This window comes from Miniopterus schreibersii, assembly GCF_964146895.1.
Source record: "Miniopterus schreibersii genome assembly, chromosome: 1".
In the NCBI taxonomy this organism is placed as follows: domain Eukaryota; kingdom Metazoa; phylum Chordata; class Mammalia; order Chiroptera; family Miniopteridae; genus Miniopterus; species Miniopterus schreibersii.
The window spans coordinates 144,830,724-144,855,697 of record NC_138101.1 but is presented as its reverse complement, the minus strand read 5'-3'; the positions used below and the strand labels follow the sequence as shown (position 1 = coordinate 144,855,697).

The 24,974-nt window shown below is 37.0% G+C and overlaps 1 protein-coding gene across 3 annotated transcripts in view; it reads left to right on the top strand.

The window, feature by feature from the left end:
* The window catches only part of UBR1 (ubiquitin protein ligase E3 component n-recognin 1), a 112,207-nt gene extending 88,548 nt beyond the window's left edge, over nucleotides 1-23,659 (top strand). For 2 of the 3 annotated variants that reach the window (XM_081119599.1, XM_081119601.1), the window contains 7 exons: nucleotides 4,720-4,853; nucleotides 7,042-7,150; nucleotides 8,796-8,852; nucleotides 10,996-11,073; nucleotides 17,617-17,787; nucleotides 19,029-19,130; nucleotides 20,617-23,659. In XM_081119599.1, the coding sequence (XP_080975725.1) occupies nucleotides 4,720-4,853; nucleotides 7,042-7,150; nucleotides 8,796-8,852; nucleotides 10,996-11,073; nucleotides 17,617-17,787; nucleotides 19,029-19,130; nucleotides 20,617-20,758 (793 nt within the window). In that variant the 3' untranslated portion in view covers nucleotides 20,759-23,659. The remainder of the gene's footprint in view (nucleotides 1-4,719; nucleotides 4,854-7,041; nucleotides 7,151-8,795; nucleotides 8,853-10,995; nucleotides 11,074-17,616; nucleotides 17,788-19,028; nucleotides 19,131-20,616) is intronic. The other variant, XM_081119600.1, reaches the window with a different exon arrangement.
* Nucleotides 23,660-24,974: the final 1,315 nt, after the last annotated feature.

Below are 24,974 nucleotides of genomic sequence, written 5' to 3'. Positions count from 1 at the left end.
TATATCAGCTGAGGGTTTGTGATATATGGCCTTTATTATATTGAGATACTTTCCTTCTATACCCATCTTATTGAGTGTTTTAATCATAAATGGATGTTGTTATCTTATCAAATGCTTTTTCTTCATCTACTGATAGATCATATGATCTTTATCCTTTGTTTTGTAAATGTGGTATATTACATTGATTGATTTGTGTATATTGAACCATCCTTTTGCCCTTGGAATGAACTTCATTTGATTATGATGTATAATTTTTTTTATGTATTGTTGTAGTCAACTTACTAGTATTTTCTTTAGGATTTTTGCATCTGTATTTGTCAGAGATACTGTTCTGTAGTTTTCTTTTCTAGTGTTATATCCTTGCTCAGTTTTGGTATCAGGGTTATGTTGGCCTCATAAAATGTGTTAGAAAGTATTGCCTCTTTAACGTTTTGGAAGAGTTTGAGAAGGATAGGTATCATATCTTCTTTGAATGTTTGGTAGAATTCACTAGTGAAGCCACCTGGTCCTGACTTTTCTTTTGAAGGTTTTTGATGGTTGTTTCAATTTCATTACTGTTTATCAGTCAATTTAGATTTTCCATTTCTTCATGATTTAGTCTAGGAAGGCTACATATTTCTAGTAATGTATCCATTTCTTCTCAGTTATTGGATTTGGTAGAATATAGTCTTTCGTAGTATTCTAGTATGGTGTTTGTATATCTGTGATGCCTGTGATAACTTCTCTTTCATTTCTGATTTTGTTTATATGGGTCTTTTCTCTTTTTTCCTTAGTGAGTCTAGCCAGTGGTTTGCCAGTTTTATTATTCCTTTCAGAGAACCAGCTCTTTGTTGTATTAATTTATTGTATAGTCTTTTTATTATCTATTTCATTCAATTCTGCTCTGTTTTCTTTCTTCTGCTGACTTTGGGTTGCTTTTGTTTGTTTTTTTTCTAGTTCTTTTAAGATGTAATGTTAGGTTGTTTACTTGGGATTTCTCTTGTTTCTTGAGATAGACTTGCAGTGATATAAACTTCCCTCTTATTACTGCTTTCACTGCATTCCAGAAGTTTTGATATGTGGTATTGTCATTCTCATTTATATATATCTTTGATCTCATCTTTTATTTCTTCTTTGACCCAGTCATTTTTTAGTAGTATGTTGTTTAATCTCTATATATTTGTAGGTTTCTTTACTTTCTTTTTGCAGTTGACTTCTAATTTTAAAGCATTGTGGTCTTATACCAAGAGTATGCTTGGTATAATTTCAGTCTTCTCAAATTTGCTGAGGCTAGTTTTGTGGCCCAACATATGATCTATTCTTGAGAATGTTCCATGTGCACTGGAGAAGAATATATAATCTAATGTTCTGGGGTGAAAGGTTCTGTAAATGTTAATTGTGTCCATTTGGCCTAATGTGACATTTAAGAGTGACATTTCTTTGTTGATTTTCTGTGTGGATGATCTGTCCAGAGCTATCAATGGAGTATTAAGGTCCCCAACTATGATTGTGTTTTTGTCTGTTTCTCCCTTTAATTTTGTGAGTAGTTAGTTGCTTTATATATTTTGGTGCTCCCTGGCTGATTGCATATATATTAAGAAATGTTATGTCTTCTTGATGTAATATCCCCATTATTATAAAATGTCCATTTTGTCTCTCGTTACCTTTGTTGTTTTGAAATCTATTTTATCACATATAAGTATGGCTACATCTGCTTTTCTATGTATGTTATTTGCTTGGAGAATCATTTTCCACTCTTTGACTTTGGATCTATCTTTGTCTTTGCAGCTTAGATGTGTTTCCTGAAGGCAGCATATGGTTGGGTTTTGTTTTTTGATTCAGTGTGCTACTCTGTGCCTCTTTATTAGTAAATTCAGTCCACTTACATTTAGGGTAATTACTGATGTATGAGGATTTCCTGTAGCCATTTTTATCTTTGTTCTCGTAGCTTTGTGCTTCCATTGTTTCTTTTCCTTTGCTTCTGTCTGTTCAGGTTTTACTTATTTATTTATTTATCCTCACCTGAGGATATGTGAATTGCTTTTTTTAGAGAGAAGAGAGGGGAGAGAAGGAAAGAGATAGAGACAGAGAGAGAGAGACATCAATGTGAGAGAGAAACCTCAGTTGGTTGCCTTCCTGTACATGCCCCAACTGGGGACTGAACCTGCAACATAGGTATGTGCCGTGGTGACAAGGAATCAAACCCATGACCTTTTGGTGTACTGGATGACACCCCAACCAACTGAGCCACACTGGCCAGGACTGTCTGTTGTTTTTGTTTGATGATATTCCATACTTCTTTCTTTGTTTACTCTTTTTCTATGCTATGTGTCTCAGTTTCAGGTTTTTTGTGTGTGGTTACCATTAGATTTATGAAAAAGAAAATTTCATATATCTATATATTAGTCCTTTTTTGTTTTTCTTTTTTTAAAAATATGTTTTATTGATTTCAGAGAGAGGGAGGGAGAAGAAGAGAGAGATAGAAAGAAGAGAGCGTCATTGATCAGCTGCCTCCTGCACGCCCCCTACTGGTGATCAAGCCCGAAACCTGGCCATGTGCCCTAACGGGGAATGAAACTGTGACCACCTGGTTCATAGGTTGATGCTCAACCACTGAGCCATGCCACTGGGCAATAGTCCTTTTTTTTTAAATGCATCTGATACCCATCCTCTGCAAATTCAGACCTTCCCCCCCCTTTTATGTTTTTGTTGTCACAGATTATCCTTGTTTATGCTGTTAAGTTTGTTAGTGATGTTACTCGTAGATTTGTGACCGTTTGTTCTTTGTTTCAGGTAGAATAACCTCCTTGACTATTTCTTCCAGTAGAGGTCTTCTGGTAATGAATTCCCTCAGCTTCTGTATGTCTGGGAAAGTCTTGATTTCTCCTTCATATTTAAAGGATAACTTTGCTGAATATATTATTCTTGGCTGGTAATTTCTCTCTTTCAGTAGTTTGAATATTTGGTTCCACTCTCTTCTGGCTTGTATAGTTTCTGCTGAGAAATCCAATGATAACCTAATGGACCTTCCTTTATAGGCTACTTTCTTTACCCTGGCTGCCTTGAGAATTCTTTGTCATTAATTTTTGACAGTTTTAATACAGTGTGCCTAGGGGAAGGCCTCTTTGGATTGAGATAACTAGGTGATCTGTTTGCTTCTTGTATTCAAGGATTTAGTTCTTTCCATAGGTTTGGGAAATTCTCAACTATTTGTTTGAATAGGCTCTCTGTTCCCTTCTCCCTCTCTTCTCCTAGATGACTGTTATTCTTATATTGCTCTTTCTGATAGAGTCAGATAGTTCTTGTAGAGCTCTTTCATTTCTTTTTCTTCATGCTCATGTCTCTCTTTTCTTTCCTTTACGTCATTTCTAGATTTCTATCTTTGATATCACGGGTCCTTTCCTCCATTTGGTTTACTCTGTTTTCTATGCTCACTAGTTTATTCTTGATCTCTTTTATTGAATTCTTCATCTCTAGTATTTCTATTTGGTTCTTTTTTAAAGTTCCAATCTCTTTGGTGAAGTACTGGTTTTGTTTGTTGTTTTCTGAACTCACTAAATTGCATGTCTGTATTTTCTCACATCTCATTGAGTATTTTTAGAACTGGCAATCTTGAATTCTCTGTCATTTATGTCACATATTTCCATGTCTTTAAGTGTGTTTTCTGGAGATTTTTCATTTTCTTTCTGATCTCCCTCACTACCTTGGTTATTCATGGTATATGATGAATCCCTTCTCTATCTAGACATCAGTGTGTGAGTGGCATTTCTCTAGAAGATTAATATGAAGAGGTCTTTATTCTTTTCCAGTAGGTGGTGCTGAATCATAAGTTTGTTGTTGTTCAGTTCTGTGAAATCCCAGCCCTCACTGTCTCTGGCTGCCTTCAGTGTAGCTGCAATGCATTGGGGTTAGGAGGGGCTAAGGAACCCACCAGCTTCTTTGTTGTTTGACCTCCCAGTAATGGCTACCTTGGGCCTCTGCGAGGTCCCCCCAGTGCCCCCTCCCCAGGACCAGTCACAGAGTGCACCCTTCACTCAGAGAGAAATGGGATTCTGTAGTGCTAAGTTCTCAGGCTCACAGATGCAACTAGACACCAATGGCAAAGGGAGGCATCCTCTGGGAGGCTAAGGGAAGGTGGCCAGGTTTGTGGCTTTGTTTTTCTATCTGAAATGTCCACCACTTGACAATGTGCCATGTGTGTTTTTGCTTAGGTCTCTTAGCTCAGCTGCAGCTTGTACTGCTCACTCCTGCCCACTGATTCTCCTGGCTGAAGGGAGTGTCAGCCACCACTGGATTCCTCCCCTCTCCAACAGAGCCCCACAGCTTCCAGTCTGCATCTCTGGCTCGTATCAGCCCCTCTCCCTTTTTGCCTTCCCCTTTTGCTCCACTTGTCCACCTTTAGGTGTTTCAGTGCATGGATCTCAGGTGTATTTATGCTTTGAGCAGGGAATCATTTGTTGAAATATAGCTGTTCAAATTGTTGAAATTTCAAAGGGAGAGACCAAGGAGATCTCTTACACCATCATTCCTCTGGCATCACCTGTGGTTTTCTTTAGAAACTATTGGGAGATTTAAAGACTGAAGCTATAGCTAGTTAAATATTTTGTTTTAAATGTTTAAAAATTAAATGGATAAAAATTACTTAAATCCTTAACTATGTTTTTGAAAGGGGGTCTATTTAAAATCTAGGGTTTTAGTCTTATCAATATTCTTTTCTATTCTGGAATTATTGCCTCTTAGCTGCGTTGGCTGTGATATTCCTGGCTGGTATTTGTGGGTCTCATTGAAGAATGGCATCACCCCTTACCTTCGTTGTGCTGCATTGTTTTTCCACTATTTACTTGGAGTAACTCCACCTGAAGATCTGTTTACCAGTAAGTAGAAGAATGAAATCAGAGTAGTAAATGAGATACTATTTTTTCTTACCTTCAGCTCAAGAATACAAGGGGAGAGCACACAAAAATCTTGCTAATTCTAGTATTCCCCAGCTTGCTAATTCTAGTATTCCCCAGTTCCTCATTCATCAGTTTTCACTCTGGATATGTGTACCTCTGCCCTCGTGTAGGTTAAAGGTCAGACCAAAAACCAAATTAGCTTTATAATCTATAAAACCTACTCATGGCTCCTTTCTATGTATAATGTGCTAGAGTTTATAAAATGCCTGCAAGCAGAATATATCTGATAGGATGGGATATATAAGAAATTGGAAACATTGGTTGCCCTTAGGATAAAGAACTGTTTGGCTAGGTAGGAGGAAAACTTTACTGCACACTCTGTTTAAATTTTGAACATATGTCTGTATTATAAAAGAATTAAAATGCTCCTGGGAAAGGCCTGCAATATTAAACCAAGGCCTGTATATTTAACAGAGTCATTTTCTTTCTCCTTTACTTGCCTTAAATCTAGATCAAAGTTGAGAAGGCTTCCTCGTGGCTTTGTATAGGTAAAAATCAGAACACTTGTATGATTTTTGGAAGAGTCACCAAAATTGCTTGTAGATTCTTCCTTTTATCCTTTGGTATTAAACTGACCAGGTCAGCTTTACCTGGCTAACAATTTCTTTATCTTGAACTCAGTTTAGTAGGGTTTATTGGATCTAGGTTTGTCCTGATTCTATATAAAATAGGATGCTACTTTTCAAGTAGTTACCATTTCATATCTGTTGTTTGCACTGTTTGTGTGGGGGTTTTTTTATTGTATTCAGAGAGAGAAAGGGAGAGGGAGAGGGGAATAGAAACATCAGTGATGAGAGAGAATCATTGATTGGCTGCCTCCTGCACGCTCCCTACTGGGGATTGAACCTGCAACCCAGGCATGTGCCCTGACTAGGAATCGAACTGTGACCTCCAGGTTCACGGGTTGACACTCAGCCACTGAGCCACATAGGCTGGGCTGTTGTTTGCAGTTTAAAAAATCATGTATTAATTTATCTAGTCAGTGTTGTAATATGGCAGTTAAAGTCCTCCCTTTATTGGGAGGAGACCAAATGTAAACAGACAGATAAATAGCTATGTCAAATGGTGATAAGTACTATAAAGAAAAATAAAGCAGGTCATGGAAATAGAGAATGCTGGGGCCAGAGTGATAATTCTTTTTTTAATTTTTTTTTAATCCTCATCTGAGAATATGTTTTCCATTGCTTTTCAGAGAGTGGAAGGGAGAGATAGAGGGATAGAGATAGAAACATCAATGTGAGAGAGGCATGTTGATTGGTTGCCTCCTACTCTTGCGCTGACTGGGGCTAGGGATCGAGGTTGCAAGGACCCTTCAGTCCACAGGCTGATGCTCTAACCACTGAGCAAAACCAGCTAGGGCATGGATAATTCTTTTAGGTATATAGTCATGGAAGGATTTTCTGTGAGGAGACATTGAAAAAAGAGAACTGGGTTGAACCTGGCAGAGAGTTGAAGGAAGAGTATTCCTAAGCAGAAGGAGCAATAAATGCAAAGGCTTTGCTTGACGTAGTCAAAGAATAATAAAGAGACGAGTGTGGCTAAAGCATAATGAACAGGAGGATAGTGGTAGAAGATAAGGTCTAGGAGGCATCCAGGGAAGGTGATGTAGGGCCTTTATGCCACAAGAAGGACTTCATATTACATATCATGTGGTGGTTTGACATTGGAGACATCTGATCAGGAGAATGACTCCATCAGATTTGTGTTTTTAAAGGATCATTGTAGCTTATTTGCCACCCACAGTTTTATAGAGTACAAAATATATTTTATATAGAGAGTATAGAAATGAACATTGCCCAGCCAGTGTGGCTCAGTGGTTGAGCATCGACCTATGATCCAGGAGATCAGTTTGATTCCTGGTCAGGGCACATGCCCGGGTTGCGACCTCGATCCCCAAAAGGGGGCATGCCAATCAATGACTCTCTCATCATTGATGTTTCTTTCTCTCTCTCTCTCTCTCCCTTCCTCTCTCTGAAATCAATAAAGACATATTAAAAAAAAAAAGAAAAGAAAGAAAGAAATGAACATTAACAATAAAGAAACTCTTTTAGCAGGTTGACCAAGAAAGAGTAATGTACTTATTAAATGTATCTCTATTCTCTTGCAGATTCTGCAGAAGGAGAGTACAGTGCACTCTGCAGCTATTTATCTTTACCCACAAATTTGTTCCTGCTTTTCCAGGAATATTGGCATACTGTAAAACCCCTCCTCCAGAGGTACTATGGGGACAAAATATCACTGTTGAGTTATTATACAGTTTGGGAATTTAAATTTAAATTACTTGCTAGCTTTAAAATTGATTAGCATTGATTGAAGGGGATGGCAAAAATATAGGAGATTCTTAATTCACCCACTAAAGGAACTATGAATAAGACTTAACAGCCACAGGCAGCTGAAATATCTACTTGTTCCACCATGACTACCATTCATTGTATTTATTTTCCCCAGAGCTACTGTCTCATCATCCCAGTTTAAACCAGAGGCGGAGGGTGGGGTGTTAGTAAAAGTCATGTTGTCATAGCCATAATGTCACAATTAAGTATCAAAAGAACCCCATTTGGAGACTATATCCAAAACAGTAGCACATCTATGGTAGCACACATCTTAGGAGGTGAATGAGGGGAAAAAAGTCATTTGGTAGATCAAAAATATATCAGTTAAACTTCCCAGGAAAAAGTGTGTCTTTCAGAAAAACTTTTCCCACTCCATTACTTCCTGGTCTTCCTGATCACTCTTTACCCTCCTAACCTCTAATGTCTTTACGTATATCTCTGCTGCTACCGTTTTCAGTCATTTTTATAATCAACTTTCACTGTGTTATTCTTACCCCCATGACTTCCTTTATTCTCTTTAATTGTCTGCCTTTTTCTTTAATCAATAGGATTTGTGTGAATGTCTGCCTGTCCTCTTTCACCTTTCTCCGTGCCCTCATCTCTTCTGTTAGGTTATTTTCTGTTTCCCCATTTCTCATGAGGTATTCTGATCTTCAGTGTGTTAAAAACGAATCAAAATGGGTCAGAAAAATCAGTATCATGCTTTGTGTTGAGTATAATAATCACAGTAGGTTATACTAATTTTATTTTTATATTCTTGAAATTGATATGTTTTGAACTTGCTAATTCTTGTAAAGTCAAGTGATAAAAATTTAAACTTTGAAATAGAAAGTCCTCAAAGCCTTTCCTCATCCTATGCTTTGAAGTGCAGGAGACTGGCCCCTGCAGGCCTTCCCAGTCTCCCTTCCCTTGTCAGTTGGCTTCTCCCTGCATTCAGCCAGTGGGAGGCGCTGGCAGGATATTGGAAGCCAGGAGGATGAGAGAAGCCTAAGTGCTTAGACTGCCTCTCTCTGCTTTGGGCATCTCTGGCAGTGGCTGTAGCTCTTCTCTGGTTCCAGTTCCCACCAGACAAGGCTGCTGTGGTCACAGTATCCATTGGTGGCCCTAGCCCCTGGCTTAAGTAATACCATTATTTCCTTTTCTTCTTCCAGCCTAAGAGGGGTGGGAGCTTCGTGTTATTGGCTAATCTTTGGGTTTCCTTGCCGTTTTGTCTCCTGGTTGGCTTCTCAGCCCTTCAATTACCTTTATTACCAATTCCTGGTATTAAAGTCTCTCTGGTTGAAGTACTCAGAATGGTTTTTGTTTTTCTAGTAGGACCTTGATTGATAAACCCCTTTAAAAAGAAATTAATTAAAAGAGGGAAAATAAATAGTAAGATACAAAAAAAAAAGTAGGGGAGAAGGGGCAAAATATAAGATAAAAGAAGTCTAGAAGAAGGAACTTGGAAAGAACGGACAGAAAGATTTGGGGAGAAAGGCTCAATGGTGAATATTGTACTAAAGTTTTTTTCTTTTGGCTGCTCATATAGGTGGTGTGCAGATCCTGCCTTACTAAACTGTTTGAAGCAAAAAAGCACCGTAGTCAGGTTGGTTTTACTTTTCAGTCCTTTCCCCCCATCTACAAGTTGTGTTTCCAAAACTAGTTGGTTTGTTGAGCATGCTTTCTAGTCTGTCGTCTTCATTCTCACTCAGTACAGTGTTTCCTACATTTCTGTTAGGTCTTTGCCAGAAATCAGATTCTTTACACACTTGTTTTTCCCTTGGACTGGCTGCCCTTTTCCCAAATAGTTTGATGCCACCAGTTCCTCTTCCTTAAGCTAGTCCAAGCCTATTAAAAGGCAAAGGAAGGGATGGCATCTTGGAGCTGTTGATGTATTAAAATCAGAGGGTAGTGACAGTATTCCTACTTTTTTCCTTTGAGAATACAGTAAGATATAAATAGAACTATTTGCTCTCCTCTTCTCTTCCTGTCTACATGCTTCCAGATGACCCAACAAAACTTTTCTTTAGCTCTCCTATCTCCCTTAAGTTATGGCTCAGTCAAAATCCACATCTTCCTCAAGGACTAATTCAGATATCACCTCCTCCCAGAAGCCTATCTTAATGTATCGTCTCGTGTGTGTGCACATGTATACCTGCCAGCACCCTGCATCACTAAGCAGTAAACTTAACAAGGGCTAGGACTGCATGCTTATCTTCTGTGTATCCCCTCCAGGGCCTGGCTTGTATTATGTACAATGTCTAATTTTTATTCTAATTGAATTGCATCAATAAACAAGCAGAGGACCTGACACCACCACCCCCCGCCTTAAATACTAACACCAGTACCATTTTTCTCTGACTAAAGCAAACACTGTGAGACAGTGTGCCTCTGCTACTTTCTTTTCTCATCTTTTCTCACCCCTCAAACTCTTTTGCCATTCCTGTAGATGTGCATATACTATCTACCCTTTAACCCAGCTTTAGTGATTTAGAGATGATAGATCCAGCTCCTGTGCTCAGATGTAGTATTCACATCACCAAAAAAACAAAGATCTTAGAGTAGAGAGAAAAGTTTAAAAGATGAGTACATGATTTAGGACTATTAATCTCGTACCATTTTTCCCTTATCCCAATTCATAGTGTGCCTTTTAGACATCCACTATTTCCCCACCATGGTACTAGCATAATACATACAGCTTTGGTAATGTGTAGTTTACAATCGAATTATATACATAAATTCAAGACGTAAGATTAAAGTATAATAATACAGGGGTGGGCAAAAGATTTACAGTTGTGAAACAGTTTATTGTATTCTTTATTAATTATTATATTATTTGTTTGTATTATTTGTCATATTATTATTGTTATTTTGTATCCTTACTTATGATTTATGTTTTGGGTAATGATGGCTAGTAATTTAACCTCCTTTTGCCCACCCCTGTATATGGAATATACTGTTAATGCTATAGAAATTTAAAGAGTAAAAGATTCTAATGACACAAGGTTAGTCTTAGAGGAAATCATTTTTAGCTAAACATAGAAGGAATTACAGAATTTAAATTGCTTGAGGTTTGAGAAGAGAATTCCATGTTATTCAGATGACCTTCCCCAAGGCTTGCAAGTACAGTTCTTATTGTATCCAGTACAGTGACAATGAATAATAACATTTGCAAACATGTATCAAGTACTAAGTATATTATATTTTACTTCAGTATCTTACTGAGTCCTCAACAGCTCCATGAGATTCTTTGATATTCCTATAACATATCTTAAATTAGCATGAGTCTTTTATGTCCCCAGCAAAAATGTGTTATCAAATCGATGGTGTGCCTTATGATTAAAAAAGTATAATATACTCATCCTCAGTTTCAGACCAGGAAATACAGGCTTAGGTTCAGTGACTTATCTGGTATCAGAGAATTTAGGATTTATAACCAGGTTTGTCTGATTTCAAAGATTATGTTCTTAACTACTATTTTATGTTGCCTTCCTAGACAGTATAGAAATCTAGCTGAAAAAATTTAGCCTTAGGAAATAGTGGAAGATGAGCTTGGAAAGGAAGCTAGCTGATACAAGATTTGGAATTCTAGGCTGAGAAATTTGGATTTAATCTAGTAACAGTGGGAATTAGTATGGATTACAAGTATGGATCCTTTTGTTATTTTTTAAGATATTCTTTTATTGGTCAATTTTTGATCTGGGCTTATTTTCTGATAGATAAAATTGCCTTTTAAATTACATTTTTAGGTACCCTAGAAAAAGAAATAGTTTGATAGAGCTTCCTGATGACTATAGCTGCCTTCTAAATCAAGCTTCTCATTTCAGGTAAGAAGAAATATATTTTTTAAATTTTTTTGAGCTTGCAGTTGGTATACACCACCAGTAGCAAACTTTTTTTTTTCAACTCTTGTGAATTTGTTTTTATTGGGATACAGGGATGCATCACTGTGGGTTGTTATACTCCACCAGGGTACTATCCATTCTGATCTTCCTGAGATAGCTTTTGGAGCTTTTGCTTTTTCTTGGAGCTGCTGCTCTTGCTATCAGAGCCTCTTCAGGTCCACTGCTGAGTGGCTCCTCCTTCAAAGAGAATTTCTTCTTTTTCTTGGGGACACTCCTGTTTCCTGCCTCTTCAGGGTTACTAACTGGTTCCTCTTTGGGGAAAGATTGTAAACTTGTTTTATAGTGGCCACTGAACATTCTCTATAACAAAGATTTTCAGTCTTTTTTTTTTTTTAAGTGAAAACCACATAACATACAATTAACCATGATAAAGTTTATAATTCAGTGGCATTTAGTATATTCACAATATTGTGCAACCACCACCTCTCTCTAGTTTCCAAACTTTTTCATCACCCCAGCAAAACACCTTATATCCACTAAATAATCACTTCCCATTCCCTCTTTCATGACCCCCTGTAACCAATAATCTGCTTTCTGTTTCCATGGATTTCCCAATTCTGGATATATTATATAAAAGGAATCATATACTGTATGACCTTTTGCATCCGGGTTCTTTGACTTAGCATAATGTGTTCAAGGTTCATCCAAGTTGTAGCATGTATCAGTACTTTTTTCGTTTCTTGGCAAAATAATACTCCATTGTATACATATACCAGAGTTTGTTTATCTCTTCATCCACTAACTGGCATTTAAATTGTGTCCCCCTTTTGATTATTATGAATTAGTGCTACTATAAACATTTATGTACAGGTTTCTGTGTGGACATGTATTTTAATTTCTCTTGGATAATTTTACCTGTGTGTGGGATTGCCGGGTCATTATGGCAATTCTGTGTTTAACTTTTTGAGGAACCACTGAACCATTTTGCACAACTGTACCATTTTACATTCCCATTATCAGTGTACAAGGGCTCCTGTTTCTCCATATCCTTGTCAACACTTATTTTCTGTGTATGGGTTTTGTTTTTTAATTAAAGCCATTCCAGTGGGTTTAATAGTAGCTCATTGTGGTTTGATACGCATTTCTTTAACGACCAGTGATGTCACATGATCTTTTCATGTGCTCATTGGACATTTGTATGTTCTTTATAGAAACGTCTGTTCAAGTCCTTTGCCAATTTTGTAATTGGACTGTTGTGTTGAGTTGTTAGTTCTGTATATATTCTGAATATTAAGCCCTAATCAGACTTTTAACTTGCAAATAATTTATGCCTTTCTATAGGTTGTTTTCATATTCTTCATAATGTCCTTTGATGCATAAAAGTCCATTTTCTCTATTTTTTAATTTTTGTTCATGCTTTTCGTGTCAATACTAAGAATCCATTGCAAAATCTGAGGTCATGAAGATTTACTCCTATGTTTTTTTCTAATAGTTTAATAGTTTTAGCTTTTACTTTAGGCTGTGGATCCATTTTTAGGTAAGTTTTAGAATAAGGTAGAAGGTCCAATTTCATTCTTTTCAATGAAGTGAATGGGTGAATTCTTTTCAGTGGGTGCAGTTGGTCCTAGCTCTGTTTTTCAAGAGATTATTTTCTCCCCATTGAATAGCCTTGGCACCCACATTGAAAGTCAGTTGGCCATAGATGTTTGGGTTTATTTCTGGACTCTCAGTTCTGTACTAGTGGTCTATATGTCTTACTCTATTGCTAGTACCACACTTTTTAATTACTGTAGCTTTGTAGTAAGTTTTGAAATTGTAATGTTTGAGCCTTCCAGCTTTTTCCTTTTCAGTATCATTTTGATTATTTGGGACCCCTTGCAGTTACATATGAATTTGAGGATTGGCTTCTCCATTTCTGTAGTCTTCCATATCATGAACATGGATGCCTTCCTGTAATTAGGCCTTCTTTAATTTCTTTTAGTCATGTTTGTAGTTTTCATTGAGCAAGCCTTGCCCTTTTTCATTAAATTTATTCCTGGGTATTTTATTCTCTTGAATGCTATTGTAAATGAAATTGTTTTCTTAATTTCCCGTTTGTATTATTCACTGCTGGTGTATTGAAACAAACCGAATTTTTAGGTGTTGATCTTACACCCTGCAACTTCCTTGAGTATCCATAGGAATTACAGTTAATGTCCTGTGATATCAAATTTAGTTTGAATTGATACCAGCTTGGTTTTAATAGCATACATTAGCTCTGTCTCTGATTATAATGTGTCTCAGTGTTGTTCTTTGTGAATTTGTCCTGCTTATAATTCAGTTTGATTATTCGTGTGTAGATTCATGCCTTTCAGCAGATTTGGGGAGGTTTTGGCCCTTTTTTTTTTATGTTGTCTTTCTAGGACTCCCATAATATATGTATATGTTGGTATGCTGGATAGTGTCCCATAAATCCCTTAGGCTCTGTTCCTTTTTTAAATTTTTATTTCTTTCTACTCCTCTGACTCAGTAATTTCAATTGCCCTGCCTTAAAATTCACTGATTCTTCTGCCTGCTGTTGAACCCCTCTAGTAAGTATTTTATTGATTGATTTGAAAGAGAAAGAGAAACATTGATTTGTTGTTCCACTTACGCATTCATCTGTTGATTTTTGTATGTGCCCTGACTAGAGATAGAACCCACAGCCTTGGCATATCAAACGATACTCTAACCAACTGAGCTACATGGCCAGGGTTCAGCTGTTGTGCTTTTCTGTTTGTTTTCTTTTTATAATTTCTCTTTACTAATATTTCCTCCTTTTTCATGCATTTTCCTAATTTCCTTTAGTTCTTTGTCATTGGTTTCCTTTTAGCTCTTTGAACACATTTAAGAGAGCTAATTTAAAGTCTGTTTATTAAGTCATGTCTAGGCTCCCTCTGGGATGATTTCTGTCACTTTCTTTTTTTTCCTGCGAGTGGGCCATACCTTTTTGTTTCTTTGTAAGTGTTGTAAGTTTTGTTGAGAACTGGATGTTTTCAATATTGTAATCTAGTAACTCTGGAAATTCTCCACCCCCTACACACATACCCCCACCCTAGGAATTGCCATTGTCACTTGATAAAAACTGCCATTGTCCGTTTTGTGGCTTTTCCAAACTAGTTTTGCAAAGACTTTATTCCTTGTTGTATGTTCCATTATTTCTGTGATCAGCCTATGAATTGACAGAGATTTCCTTAAATTCCTGGATCCAATAAGAAAACAAAAGAGAAGGAGAAAAATATATTAAGAATATACTGTCTCTTTAAATCCCTTCACCATCACTGCCAAGAAAGTCACTTCAGCCCATAGTAGTTGAAACAATGACCGATCTCTGTGCCTAGCCCCTCAGTGAACTGCCAGGCAGAAGCACATATACTACTCTGATTTTTGAGGACAAGGTTCCTATTGCCTATCCTGGCACCAGCAGCTCCACCAGGATTACAGGCAGCCTCCCCATAGCTACCTGCTATGGGGCTGGGGGATAGGGGATGCTAGCCACTACACAAAATGCTATAAGTCACTAAAATTTGCCGGTTTCGTTCTTTGTCAAGTACTACTATGGACACTGCAGGTGTTCATCTACACTCCAGAGTTCTAGAATAGTTGCTTCAGCCAGTTCTTGCCAGATCAATAGTTGTTTCAGTAGAGGAACTGATTCCTGGAGCTCCCTATTCCACCATCTATGGCATGCCTCCTCAGTTTTTTTAAAGCTACAAGAACTCCCCTCTCTTTAGCATTCTAAGAATCATTGTTGATTCATATATCTTTAAACGCCATTTTACATGCATTACAATGTGGTGACCACATACATTCACTGAGGAAACACTGAAGAACCCTTTCCCTCCCCTAACAAAATCTATGTAGGCTCCCATTATAACAATAAAACAGATATTAGCATTGTAACTCAGGTTCAAGCCTAAGTAATGGAAAAAGGGAGTACACCCCCTTAGCCTTTTTTGGTCCCATGCCCCTCTACCTCAGATTAAACACTACTCTAAAGCAGTGTTTCTCAAACTTGTCTTTATCTTCCTTTTCCTTCTCACTGATCACTTTCAAATAAATAAAAAAACTGGATAATTGGGACTGGTGAGAAGCAAATTAAATAAGTTACATTGTACTCATTACTAATACCATGTGTGAATTACCTATTAGTTACTTTTGTGAGAGAACAGTATGAGCTTAAACACATGATTCTCTTTGATAAAATAAGGTCCTGTAAAGTTAACAGTAATTTTTGTTTTACCCTTACCTTGCTATAATATAATGTAAGTTATTTGAGTAGCATAAGTTCATGAGCAGAACACCACCAATGGAATGTCACTGAGTGGAGAAATTATATTCATATCTGCTTTAGCCACTGGTATGTGAATATTTCTCATTTTAATCACAATGCATTATGTCTTGAAAATAATAAGCCAACATTACTATTAATGCAATTATATATTCTTGAGACTCAGGGGGCATCACACTACCACCCATAGCAAACCAGATTGATAATGATGACATGAAACTAGTAGTGACTTGTAATTAAAAGGCAAGAATCTCAGCAGCCTGAAAGTCAAAGCCCATTCAACACTTCATTGATGATATACTGGTAATAAAGCACCCTTTTCCCAAATTGCAGGAATTCCAAAGCTCAGTGAGGAGTTTTGTAATGTTACTAAGCATTGTCCTGCAGCCAAACTTCTTAGTAAACTTAAATTAATTAGTAAACTTAATTAATTAGAAATTAATTAAACACAACTAACTCTTAAATTTTGTTGTAAGGATACTAATTACTGTACAAGGTGCCAGTTAGTAGTCCTTAATCATATGTTAAATAACTTGCTATCACTTGAAGGAACCACAGTAAGGGAATGCAGTTTAGGATCATTTTGAGGGCTTAAAGAGTCTTTCTTTGGCCTACTTTGAGAGTCACTGCCCTACAGAAATGACTAAGGAACGCTTTATGCCATGAAGCCAGAGGGTTTAAATGACCCAGTCAGGGCTCAGGCAGTTTATATTCCAGCCTCTGCTACCAGATAGAATTGATCTTGGTATTGGCTTCTTGATGCTTGTATTATGCAAATTAAGGTCAACCAACTAACGGAGTGGTTGAGTCACTTTATCTTTCAGCCCTCAAAAAATTAGCTAGATGATCTCAAAGATTGCATCCAGCTCTAAGTTTCCTGATTTTCCTACTCTTGGGGCTATATTGCTACCCCAGGACCCCAGTGAATAGGTAGTACCTCCCAGGCATTAAAAGATATCTATCATGCTGTTGGCTCTTAGAAGGATCTGAAAAGATTGTTATTAATCACAGTGAAGATCCTCCTGGATGATATTACTACTTACTGGTTTCAAGTAAAAATTAAAATAAATCTTATGATCTCTTCCAGTTTTATTGTCACCACTAGTTGACATTAAGACTGAGCCATCTCTAGTGTAGTGTGGCCGCTCAGTTATTATACTTTAGACATTGCCCCCATTTGCCTCTATAAGATGGCTGGAGACTCAGACTCAGCCATCCTGTGCTAAAGGTGAAAGAAGATGTTGCCTTTATAAAAAAAAGAGCTATAATTACATTCTGGAGCAACCCCCTGGAAGTGAAAATAGCCCTCTCATCTACAGGAGACAGGAATGGAATACCTCTGCAGAGTCCCTTTGCTCCTATGGTAGTTTTCTTATCTTGCCTAAGAAACTGGGGATTAGAAAAGAAATTGTTAACACCCTTTTGGAGAGTCTGACCCTATTATGGGCCTTGCTGGATCTCTCCTGTGGTTTCATTTACTTTTTACTGCCCAGATTAAAGAATTCTTGATGTTTCCATCATGTCCAGTATATAGCAGAGAAAGGAGCATGGGAAGCTCTTTTTAAAAAATAACCATTATCACTTTAATTCAGAGAGTGATACCCTCTTTGGGGGGCATTATAGCAAGGCTATACCATGCCACTATATAAAATGGTGGAATTTCAAAGTACTACTTGGTTCAAGTAAATCAATTCTGTTACTTTTTTCTTCCTAAGACTTGCTGTGTTTCCAGATGAAAGGGGGCATCATCTCAAAGACTGCAGTCTCATTTCAACCCTAAAGATCTCATTACTTCAAAGAAATGGGGGAGAAATTTGTTTGAATACTTACTGCAAATTGTGATTTAAAAATATTGTGTGTCTACAAGGTCATATTCCTCCAACATAGGACACAAACTTGACTAAACAAATCAAGAGGAGGCAGTTGACTATAAATTGGTCATATCCGATGAAGACTGGGTTCTATAAATACATCTCAATCTCAAGGCATAGTTAATTGTCAGACTTTATGAGAATGATCAGGACTCTATATTTAATAATAAATTTTCTTGTCTTAGGAGGAAGTATTAAAGAGGAATTGTCCAATTAAATTTTCCTTGTGTTTTAAGGTCTTTCTTTGCTGCAAAGCAGCCAGTGATGAAACCATGTTTCATTGCTAACTGGACATATGCTTTTTTTTGTTTCTCCACCATACTGAATGTTTTCTTCCCTTTTGAGGTGCCCACGGTCAGCAGACGATGAGCGAAAGAACCCTGTCCTTTGTCTTTTCTGTGGGGCCATACTGTGTTCTCAGAACATTTGCTGCCAAGAAACTGTGAATGGGGAAGAGGTTGGAGCTTGCATTTTTCATGCACTTCACTGTGGAGCTGGAGTCTGCATTTTCCTGAAGTGAGTAGTATGTGATCTGGAAGCTTCATAATGAACTTAGGGAATTTGGATTCAATTTGGAGGCCATTATAGCAAGACAGTGTGTTAATAGGAAATGATATTAGAAGTTAGAGTAGAGACCAGTTATTCACATGAGACTGCATTTGAAAAGATATTACAAAATAAGTAGTAAAAAATAAAAAAGTAGGATTCTGCTCAGATTTTCATTTGTGGAAAATCTTAAACAAATATAATAGATTTTGTATTGATTATCTGGTATGTGTAATACTCAGATATAGTGAAAGAGCTTAGACTCCTAAAAATTATATTTTAAAAGTATATGTAAATTATTGCTTTAAGTTGTCCTTTGAATATTTTCATTGTCTTCATTTCCTCTGATAACCAACCATTGTTTTCCCTGGTCTCTCAGCAAGAGACAGAGTAGAACAGTAGTCTCTTGTTTATGAAAGAAGGGTACTACAAGTTGCTCTTGTGAGGTGAAATTCAGAGGGATGCTTGTGCTTTTTCTTTCCAGTCTCCCCATGTAATATAGTTTCTGTTTACATAAGCACTGCTAACTCACTACCTGTGGCATATCTAATTATTTGTAGGCATCAGTTGGAATAAGGGGAATGACTGCATGGAAGCCAAACCCCAACACCTGTTTTCTTCCTCTACAGCCCACCACAGCAAGGAAAGCCAGTACCTAGTCCAACTGTTGGTTTTATAATTTCTCTCTATAGTGCTTATCACCAGCATTATTTTTTGTGTCTTCATTTCTCTGTTGTACGAGTCCCTAATACCTTAAAGTGGCATTATTGGAGGCTGGTTCTAACCAGAAAAGTCTTGATACTTCCGTAGCTGACCTTTCTGGCCCAGGTTTATCAGACTGGGAGATGTGGTTCTGTTCTTGTGTTCATCTTCCTCCCCCTTCCACTTCATAGGTCAGGAAACATAACAGAAACGACTCCAGTCACCATTTCCCAGGGTACATATGACTCAAGTAGGACAGACTCCTTCCTCTCTTCAGTATATATAGTCAGTACTGATTCCATGTCTCTAAGTCCAGTGATCCTTTCCCATGGCTTTAACAAAAATAGTAATGTTTATTCTCTTTATTTAGACAAAACACATTTTAGTCTGTTTGTTTATGTCTATATTGTCTTTATACTGAATTCCTAACAGATATTGGCCATGTCTTGGTGCAGTGCCTGTCATTTGCACACACACACTTAGTATTCCCTGGTTGTTTTTTTCTTCAGAATCAGAGAATGCAGAGTAGTCCTAGTTGAAGGTAAAGCCAGAGGCTGTGCCTATCCCTCTCCCTACTTGGATGAATATGGAGAAACAGATCCTGGCCTGAAGTAAGGTTTTTTATTTTATTTTAATTTAGTCACCTTCTATATGTGGATGATAATAGTTCTTTAAACACAAAAGCTAATGCTAAATATTGAGGGATATTTTTAAATAGCTGCAAATTAAAAATATTAAATATGTCATCTAGAATGTAACACATAATTTTTAACAACTTTGTGCTTCTCTGAAATTTGATGGTAATACTTCTCCAAAAGTTTTAAAGATACCAGCCATCCTGATGTTTGCATGCTCTATTTGTTTTAATTAACTGTTCTTCGTATTTACTTAGGAGGTTTAATTGACGCTGATATATAAAAGAAAGAAATCCGTAGTGTCCAGTAAGGGACTTCGGTTTAAAATGGATATTCGTCATTTCCATTGCAATACTTGAAACTTTTTATTAGCCAGCTATATCAGCCCTGTTCGCTTTAGCAAAGCAAAATATTTAGAATCCTGAATTTTTCTGTATCCTTCCTGGTGTTAGGTACTGGAGAACTGCTCATGACTTATGAGAAAGAGGAAATGAGGCACAATGGTCCCAAAAGTACATATAGATAAAGATTAGATCTCCTTACCATAAACTGACTCTTTGTTTAACTGAAATTTTGTTCTTTTGAAATATTACTCGGAATGAATGGCTTACTAGATGGGACTTGGAACCTCTTTGATCATACAGAGATTTGTTTTTATTGTGACATCATTTGACCTGTAGAGATACTCTTTGAATTTAAAAAAATATGAGAAAAATCTCAGTTGTGAAAGTTGTTAATGATTGAGTATAAGAGATCTGAGTTGTTCCAAAAAGGAACAAAGAATCTTAAAATTAACTGGGCAATTTAAAAATACCCAACTAGCTGAGATACTCAAGTGTTTCAGGAGTGAAAATCTCATAGTTCTCCATTATTGGCAGCAGCCAAACTTTAGTCAGTTTGAATTAGTTATATAGTGTTAACAAACTGTGCAGCCTTAGAATTGTTGTGGAATAATTTGATTTAAATATTTGCTAATCACCAGCAAATTTGTTGTGTCATAAGGACAGCTATAACCACATATTTCTGAGGAGCAGAATATAATTTGAGGGCTTAGTGTTACATCTCAGATCTAACCTTTACTATGCAAAGATCAGAAATCAAAGCTGAACAAACCATATGAACCCAAAAAGCCATTAGAACTCCACTCAGACTAACCACTCCCCAAAAAATACAGCTGCTTCAAGTTAAAAACCTGCTGGCCATTTAAATGAGGTCCCATAGTGCTCATGGTATACTTGACCTATTTTCTGAATAATCAAGGAGTAAATTTCTACTTCAATAGCTAAATAACCTATCAAGTTCTTAGTAATCAACGGTGAAGGGAAAAGTCCCTTTTTAAAGCCCTGTCTTAGTGATTCTTCCCAGCCCCAAGGACAGCTCAAGAGTTCAGGCTCATTTAGGCAGCAGTGTGGCAGTTATCTGATCAAACTTACATGTTGGTTTTGTTTTGTTTTTCCGGAAGGAGGGGCAACCCCCTTCATTTGTGTCATGAAAGGTATCGGAAGCTCCATTTGGTGTGGCAACAACACTGCATAATAGAAGAGATTGCTAGGAGCCAGGAAACTAATCAGATGTTATTTGGATTCAACTGGCAGTCATTATGAGCTCCAACTCTGCCTCAGGACAATCACGAATGAAGACTGTAATGAAGACTGATTCCAAATTATGGAGACCTTTCTGAGGGCTGGGGAAGGGTTGGAGGGTCTTTTGCTCCTTGTCCAGTTGTGTCCAGATTCATATAAATCAATAAAATATTCCTTAATGGAGTATTGCTTTCAATTAGTGAACATATGCTTACAGGGGAAAAAGAACATAAACTAATGTGATTTATGTTCTAGAACAACGGAAGAAACACTTCTTCACCCCAAGTGTCTGATTCTGCTAATATCCAGAAAACTCATTTCCCTTCCTAATCTATCCCATTTCATTTCATCTCCCTGATCAATGAAGTCACATCAAGCAGCTGTGGACATGATTATATGTTAGTTAAATCTTCTACAATTTTGTTATTTGTGTTCTCCCCCCTCCGTCCCCCGGGTTAGTTTAGCTAACACTGGATCACTGACAAGATTCTAATAATCTCTGATTTTCTTCCTCGCAACTAAAGAGGAATTGCAGAAATCAAGCAGTATACTTCAATTGAGAAAGTTCTGTAATTGAGAAAGTTTTCCAAAAAAATAAATTTTTAGTCATTTCTCTTTTAAGGAAATACCCCTAATGTGCCACTTACTGTTTCAGTGAGAAATTAAGTCTCTGTATGGACAGAGTTGTCACTTCTAAGGCCAACTTCTGCCAGTGTTAGGGTAGCGCATTCATTATTCACCCGACAGGGCAGTCTCTCTGTAATCCTCACCTCTGACCACAAACAGCTTTGTTGAGCTTTGAAATTATATTTTCCATTTTTCAAAGGAAAGTTTCTAAAATGAGTTCACTTATCTCTTGATGTGGTACCCTCCTATTTGACTATTAGAAATCTGATGCAATTCTGATGTAAACTATCTATAGAATGAAGAAAGGAAAATTCCCACAGTGAATGGAGCATGACAGCTATAAATTAGAACAATCAGATTTAAGCCAATTCTGCAACCTCCTATGTCTTTGTAAAAGACTAATCCTTCGTTTGTTATCTGTGTGTGACCTTTTCATAAAGTCTGATTTTTATGACTAGTACAAACAACCAAAAAAGCCATGTGATCAATAGTCTGTGTCCTGTTACAACATGCTGTGGTTGAGCCATCTTATTTATAAATAATCAAGCTCTCCCAAATCTGTGCACACTAACTTTTATCAAGAATTTATGTTAAACAGCAGACAGAAGATAAATTGAAATATTCCACTTTAGCTTCTGTTGACTGTGGGGTAATGTTAGGAGTTTGAAAGATGCGTTCAAAGATCATCTTATTTTGCCTTTGGCGACTACTGTCATATATGTGTGTAAATGTTTTCCTACCTTCTTTTTGCTCAGCAAAGGCAAGCAAATAAAAAAATATGTGAAGTGACTGATGATGCACCTTTGGGGTTAGATTTTTTTTGGTATTTCTATATAAAGTGAAGGTGGCTTTTGTACTAAGGGATTGGCATGAACAGGCATCAGAATCACAATCATGATTTTCTACTTGAATAATTATTGAGAAGGTATCAGGAAATAGATTCAACTTCACTGAACTGAATTTGTAGTAATTGATGAGTGAGGATCAGAAAATTCAGTATTCAGTTTGTCAAATTTGCCAGTATGATTAAGTGATTAGAACATTTCCCTTTATTTCTTATGTAATTTTGTTGGGTAGATTGGCTAACTGGGAAGTCTGAGCCAGAATAGGCAACAGAAGATGCTGACTTCTGCCCTAATTGATTGGCCCCAATATAGCAAAGATAAACTTACTTTTTATTTCTAGGCTTTTTACATTTACTTCATAAATCCTGGGGTTAACTCTCAAGGTGTCAGAAGTACTATCCTGCAGTGGCCAGTCAGACCTTTACTGCCAAAGAACCTACTTCATTTTGAGTTCCACTTATAGAGATTGATTGAGATCCCTGCACTATAGATGAATATGTGTCTCAGTGCTGCCCCTAGCCCAAGGAATTTCTAATTATATTAAAAACCCTAGTGGTTTGCCTTCATCATTGCAAGCTAATCATGCTTATGAAATTTACTTACAAAATGAGCAAAAAGTCACTTTATTTTCTTTAGTGTAGAATGTGGAGGAACTAGGACAACAGGATGGCTCCAAAACTGTTTTTCTAATGTTTGGTGAGGGGTTGGCAAGAATTTTTATGATACGGTGAAGGAAAACATATCTGTATAATTAATTTATTATGTTGGTGTATGAGCTGTGAGTTCATCCTTTAGTGGTCATTTGTCATTTCATAACAACTATGCATTTGGTTCACTGTGATGATCTATATTTAGTGACTGCAACATGTTTATACCACTGATTCAAATTCCATCCATGATGAAGTTATACAAATAATGCATATATTGATATCTTTTATTGCAAAATGTAAATTTAAAACTTGTATAATGTTCTTGTGCTTTTTGAAATAAAATATCTTATATGTGTATATTTAAAAAGAAAAAAAGGGACTTCTTATGTTTGGGGATTGGGTTTGAAGTATAAAAATCTGTACCTAAAAAGGAGCTCTAGTTAAAAGTTGTCAGCCCAGACAAATTCTTTTTTTTTTTTTAATCCTCATCGGAGGATATGTTTTATTGACTTAGAGAGAGAGAGAGAGACATCAACCAGTTGTCTTCCATACGCACCCTGACCAGTTCTCAAACCTGCAACATTTCGATGTACAGGACGACTCTCCAACCAACTGAGCCACCCAGCCAGGGCCCAAACAAATTCTTTAAAAGCGTAGGTATTTAGTCTCCAAACTTTTTAACCATACACTCCATCAGTAAATACTTTTTAAACATGCATTATGTATTTTTGTATCCATGCAATACTGCACTAATGCATTAAGTACGTTGCCCAAAAATGGAAATTTAAATAAATCAGTTGAAAAAATAGAATATTTCTATTTAAATATCTTCCAAGTAAATCTATATATCCCTTTGGGTAGCACACCCTATATGGAGACAACTGCCTAAAGCAGCACTATTCAGAACTCTGCAGTAAAGGATATGTTCTGTATTTGCACTCCAATGTGGCAGTCCCTGTCCCCATGCACCTATTGACATTTGAAGTGTGGCTAGTACAATCATGGAACTGAATTTTTAATTTGTTTAATTTTAATTAAATTTGTCGTGTGTGGCTAGTGGCGTCTATATATTGGACAGCATAAGTCTAGTGTAATGGTTCTCAAACATGACTCTGCATTAGGATCACCCAGTGAGTGTTAACAAAATACAAATTTCTATTTCACCCTAGATCCTAAATCAGAGTCACCCGGAATTGAGCCTTAAGCTATTCAGTGTGATTTCCTTCTGTTTCTAACCATAACTCTACACTTAAAATTGAGAGCTTGCTTTCTTTATCCCCCAGTGATTTCAGATTAAGTATTTCTACATAAGCTTTATTTAAGGAAAAGTTACCTGGAGTTTTATTTTTAAAGGCATTGCTTTAGTTTTAAGACTTTAAAATATTCTAGGAGGATAACACTAAAGATAATGAAGGAAGGGTTTGGGGCTGAGTACATGACAATACAAGGCACTTGTAATTGGCAGGGAGAGGTCACTAAGGAGTCTTCTCCATGCTTATACTAGAGTAGCTGGACAACACTAGGAAAAATAAATCATATAACCTGACAGATTGTTCACAATTCGATGGCATTAATAAAGTTAAAAGATATCCAGTGTTAGGTGGTATCACAACAGTATGTATAGTTTCTGAATCTCCTCAAAACTTCCTGAAAACCATATACACTAGCCAGGATACCAAAAGAAAAAATCCATGGTTCTCAGGGAACTTCCATGAACTCTCAAGTATGGGCAGATATATTCAAAACATCAACAGCAGCAAGACTTGTGCAGTTGAAGTGGTGCAAAGTGAAAGAAGATACTGAGTAAGAGGTACAGAACTGAAGAGCTGCCAACAACCCCTAAATGAGGAGAACCCCACTCAATAGAAAACCTGGACAATCAGGACTGAGAATTACCAGCCAAGATAACAAGTCCTCACATGCTTTAAACTGAGGATCGGTGAAAAAACTGCTCAGTCTTGAGAGAGAATCAAACAATGAAGTGGCAGTCTAACTCCTCTACATTTTTTTTTTAATATATCTTTATTGATTTCAGAGAGAGGAAGGGAGAGGGAGAGAGAGAGATAGAAACATCAATGATGAGAGAGTCATTGATCGGCTGCAGCCCGCAACCTG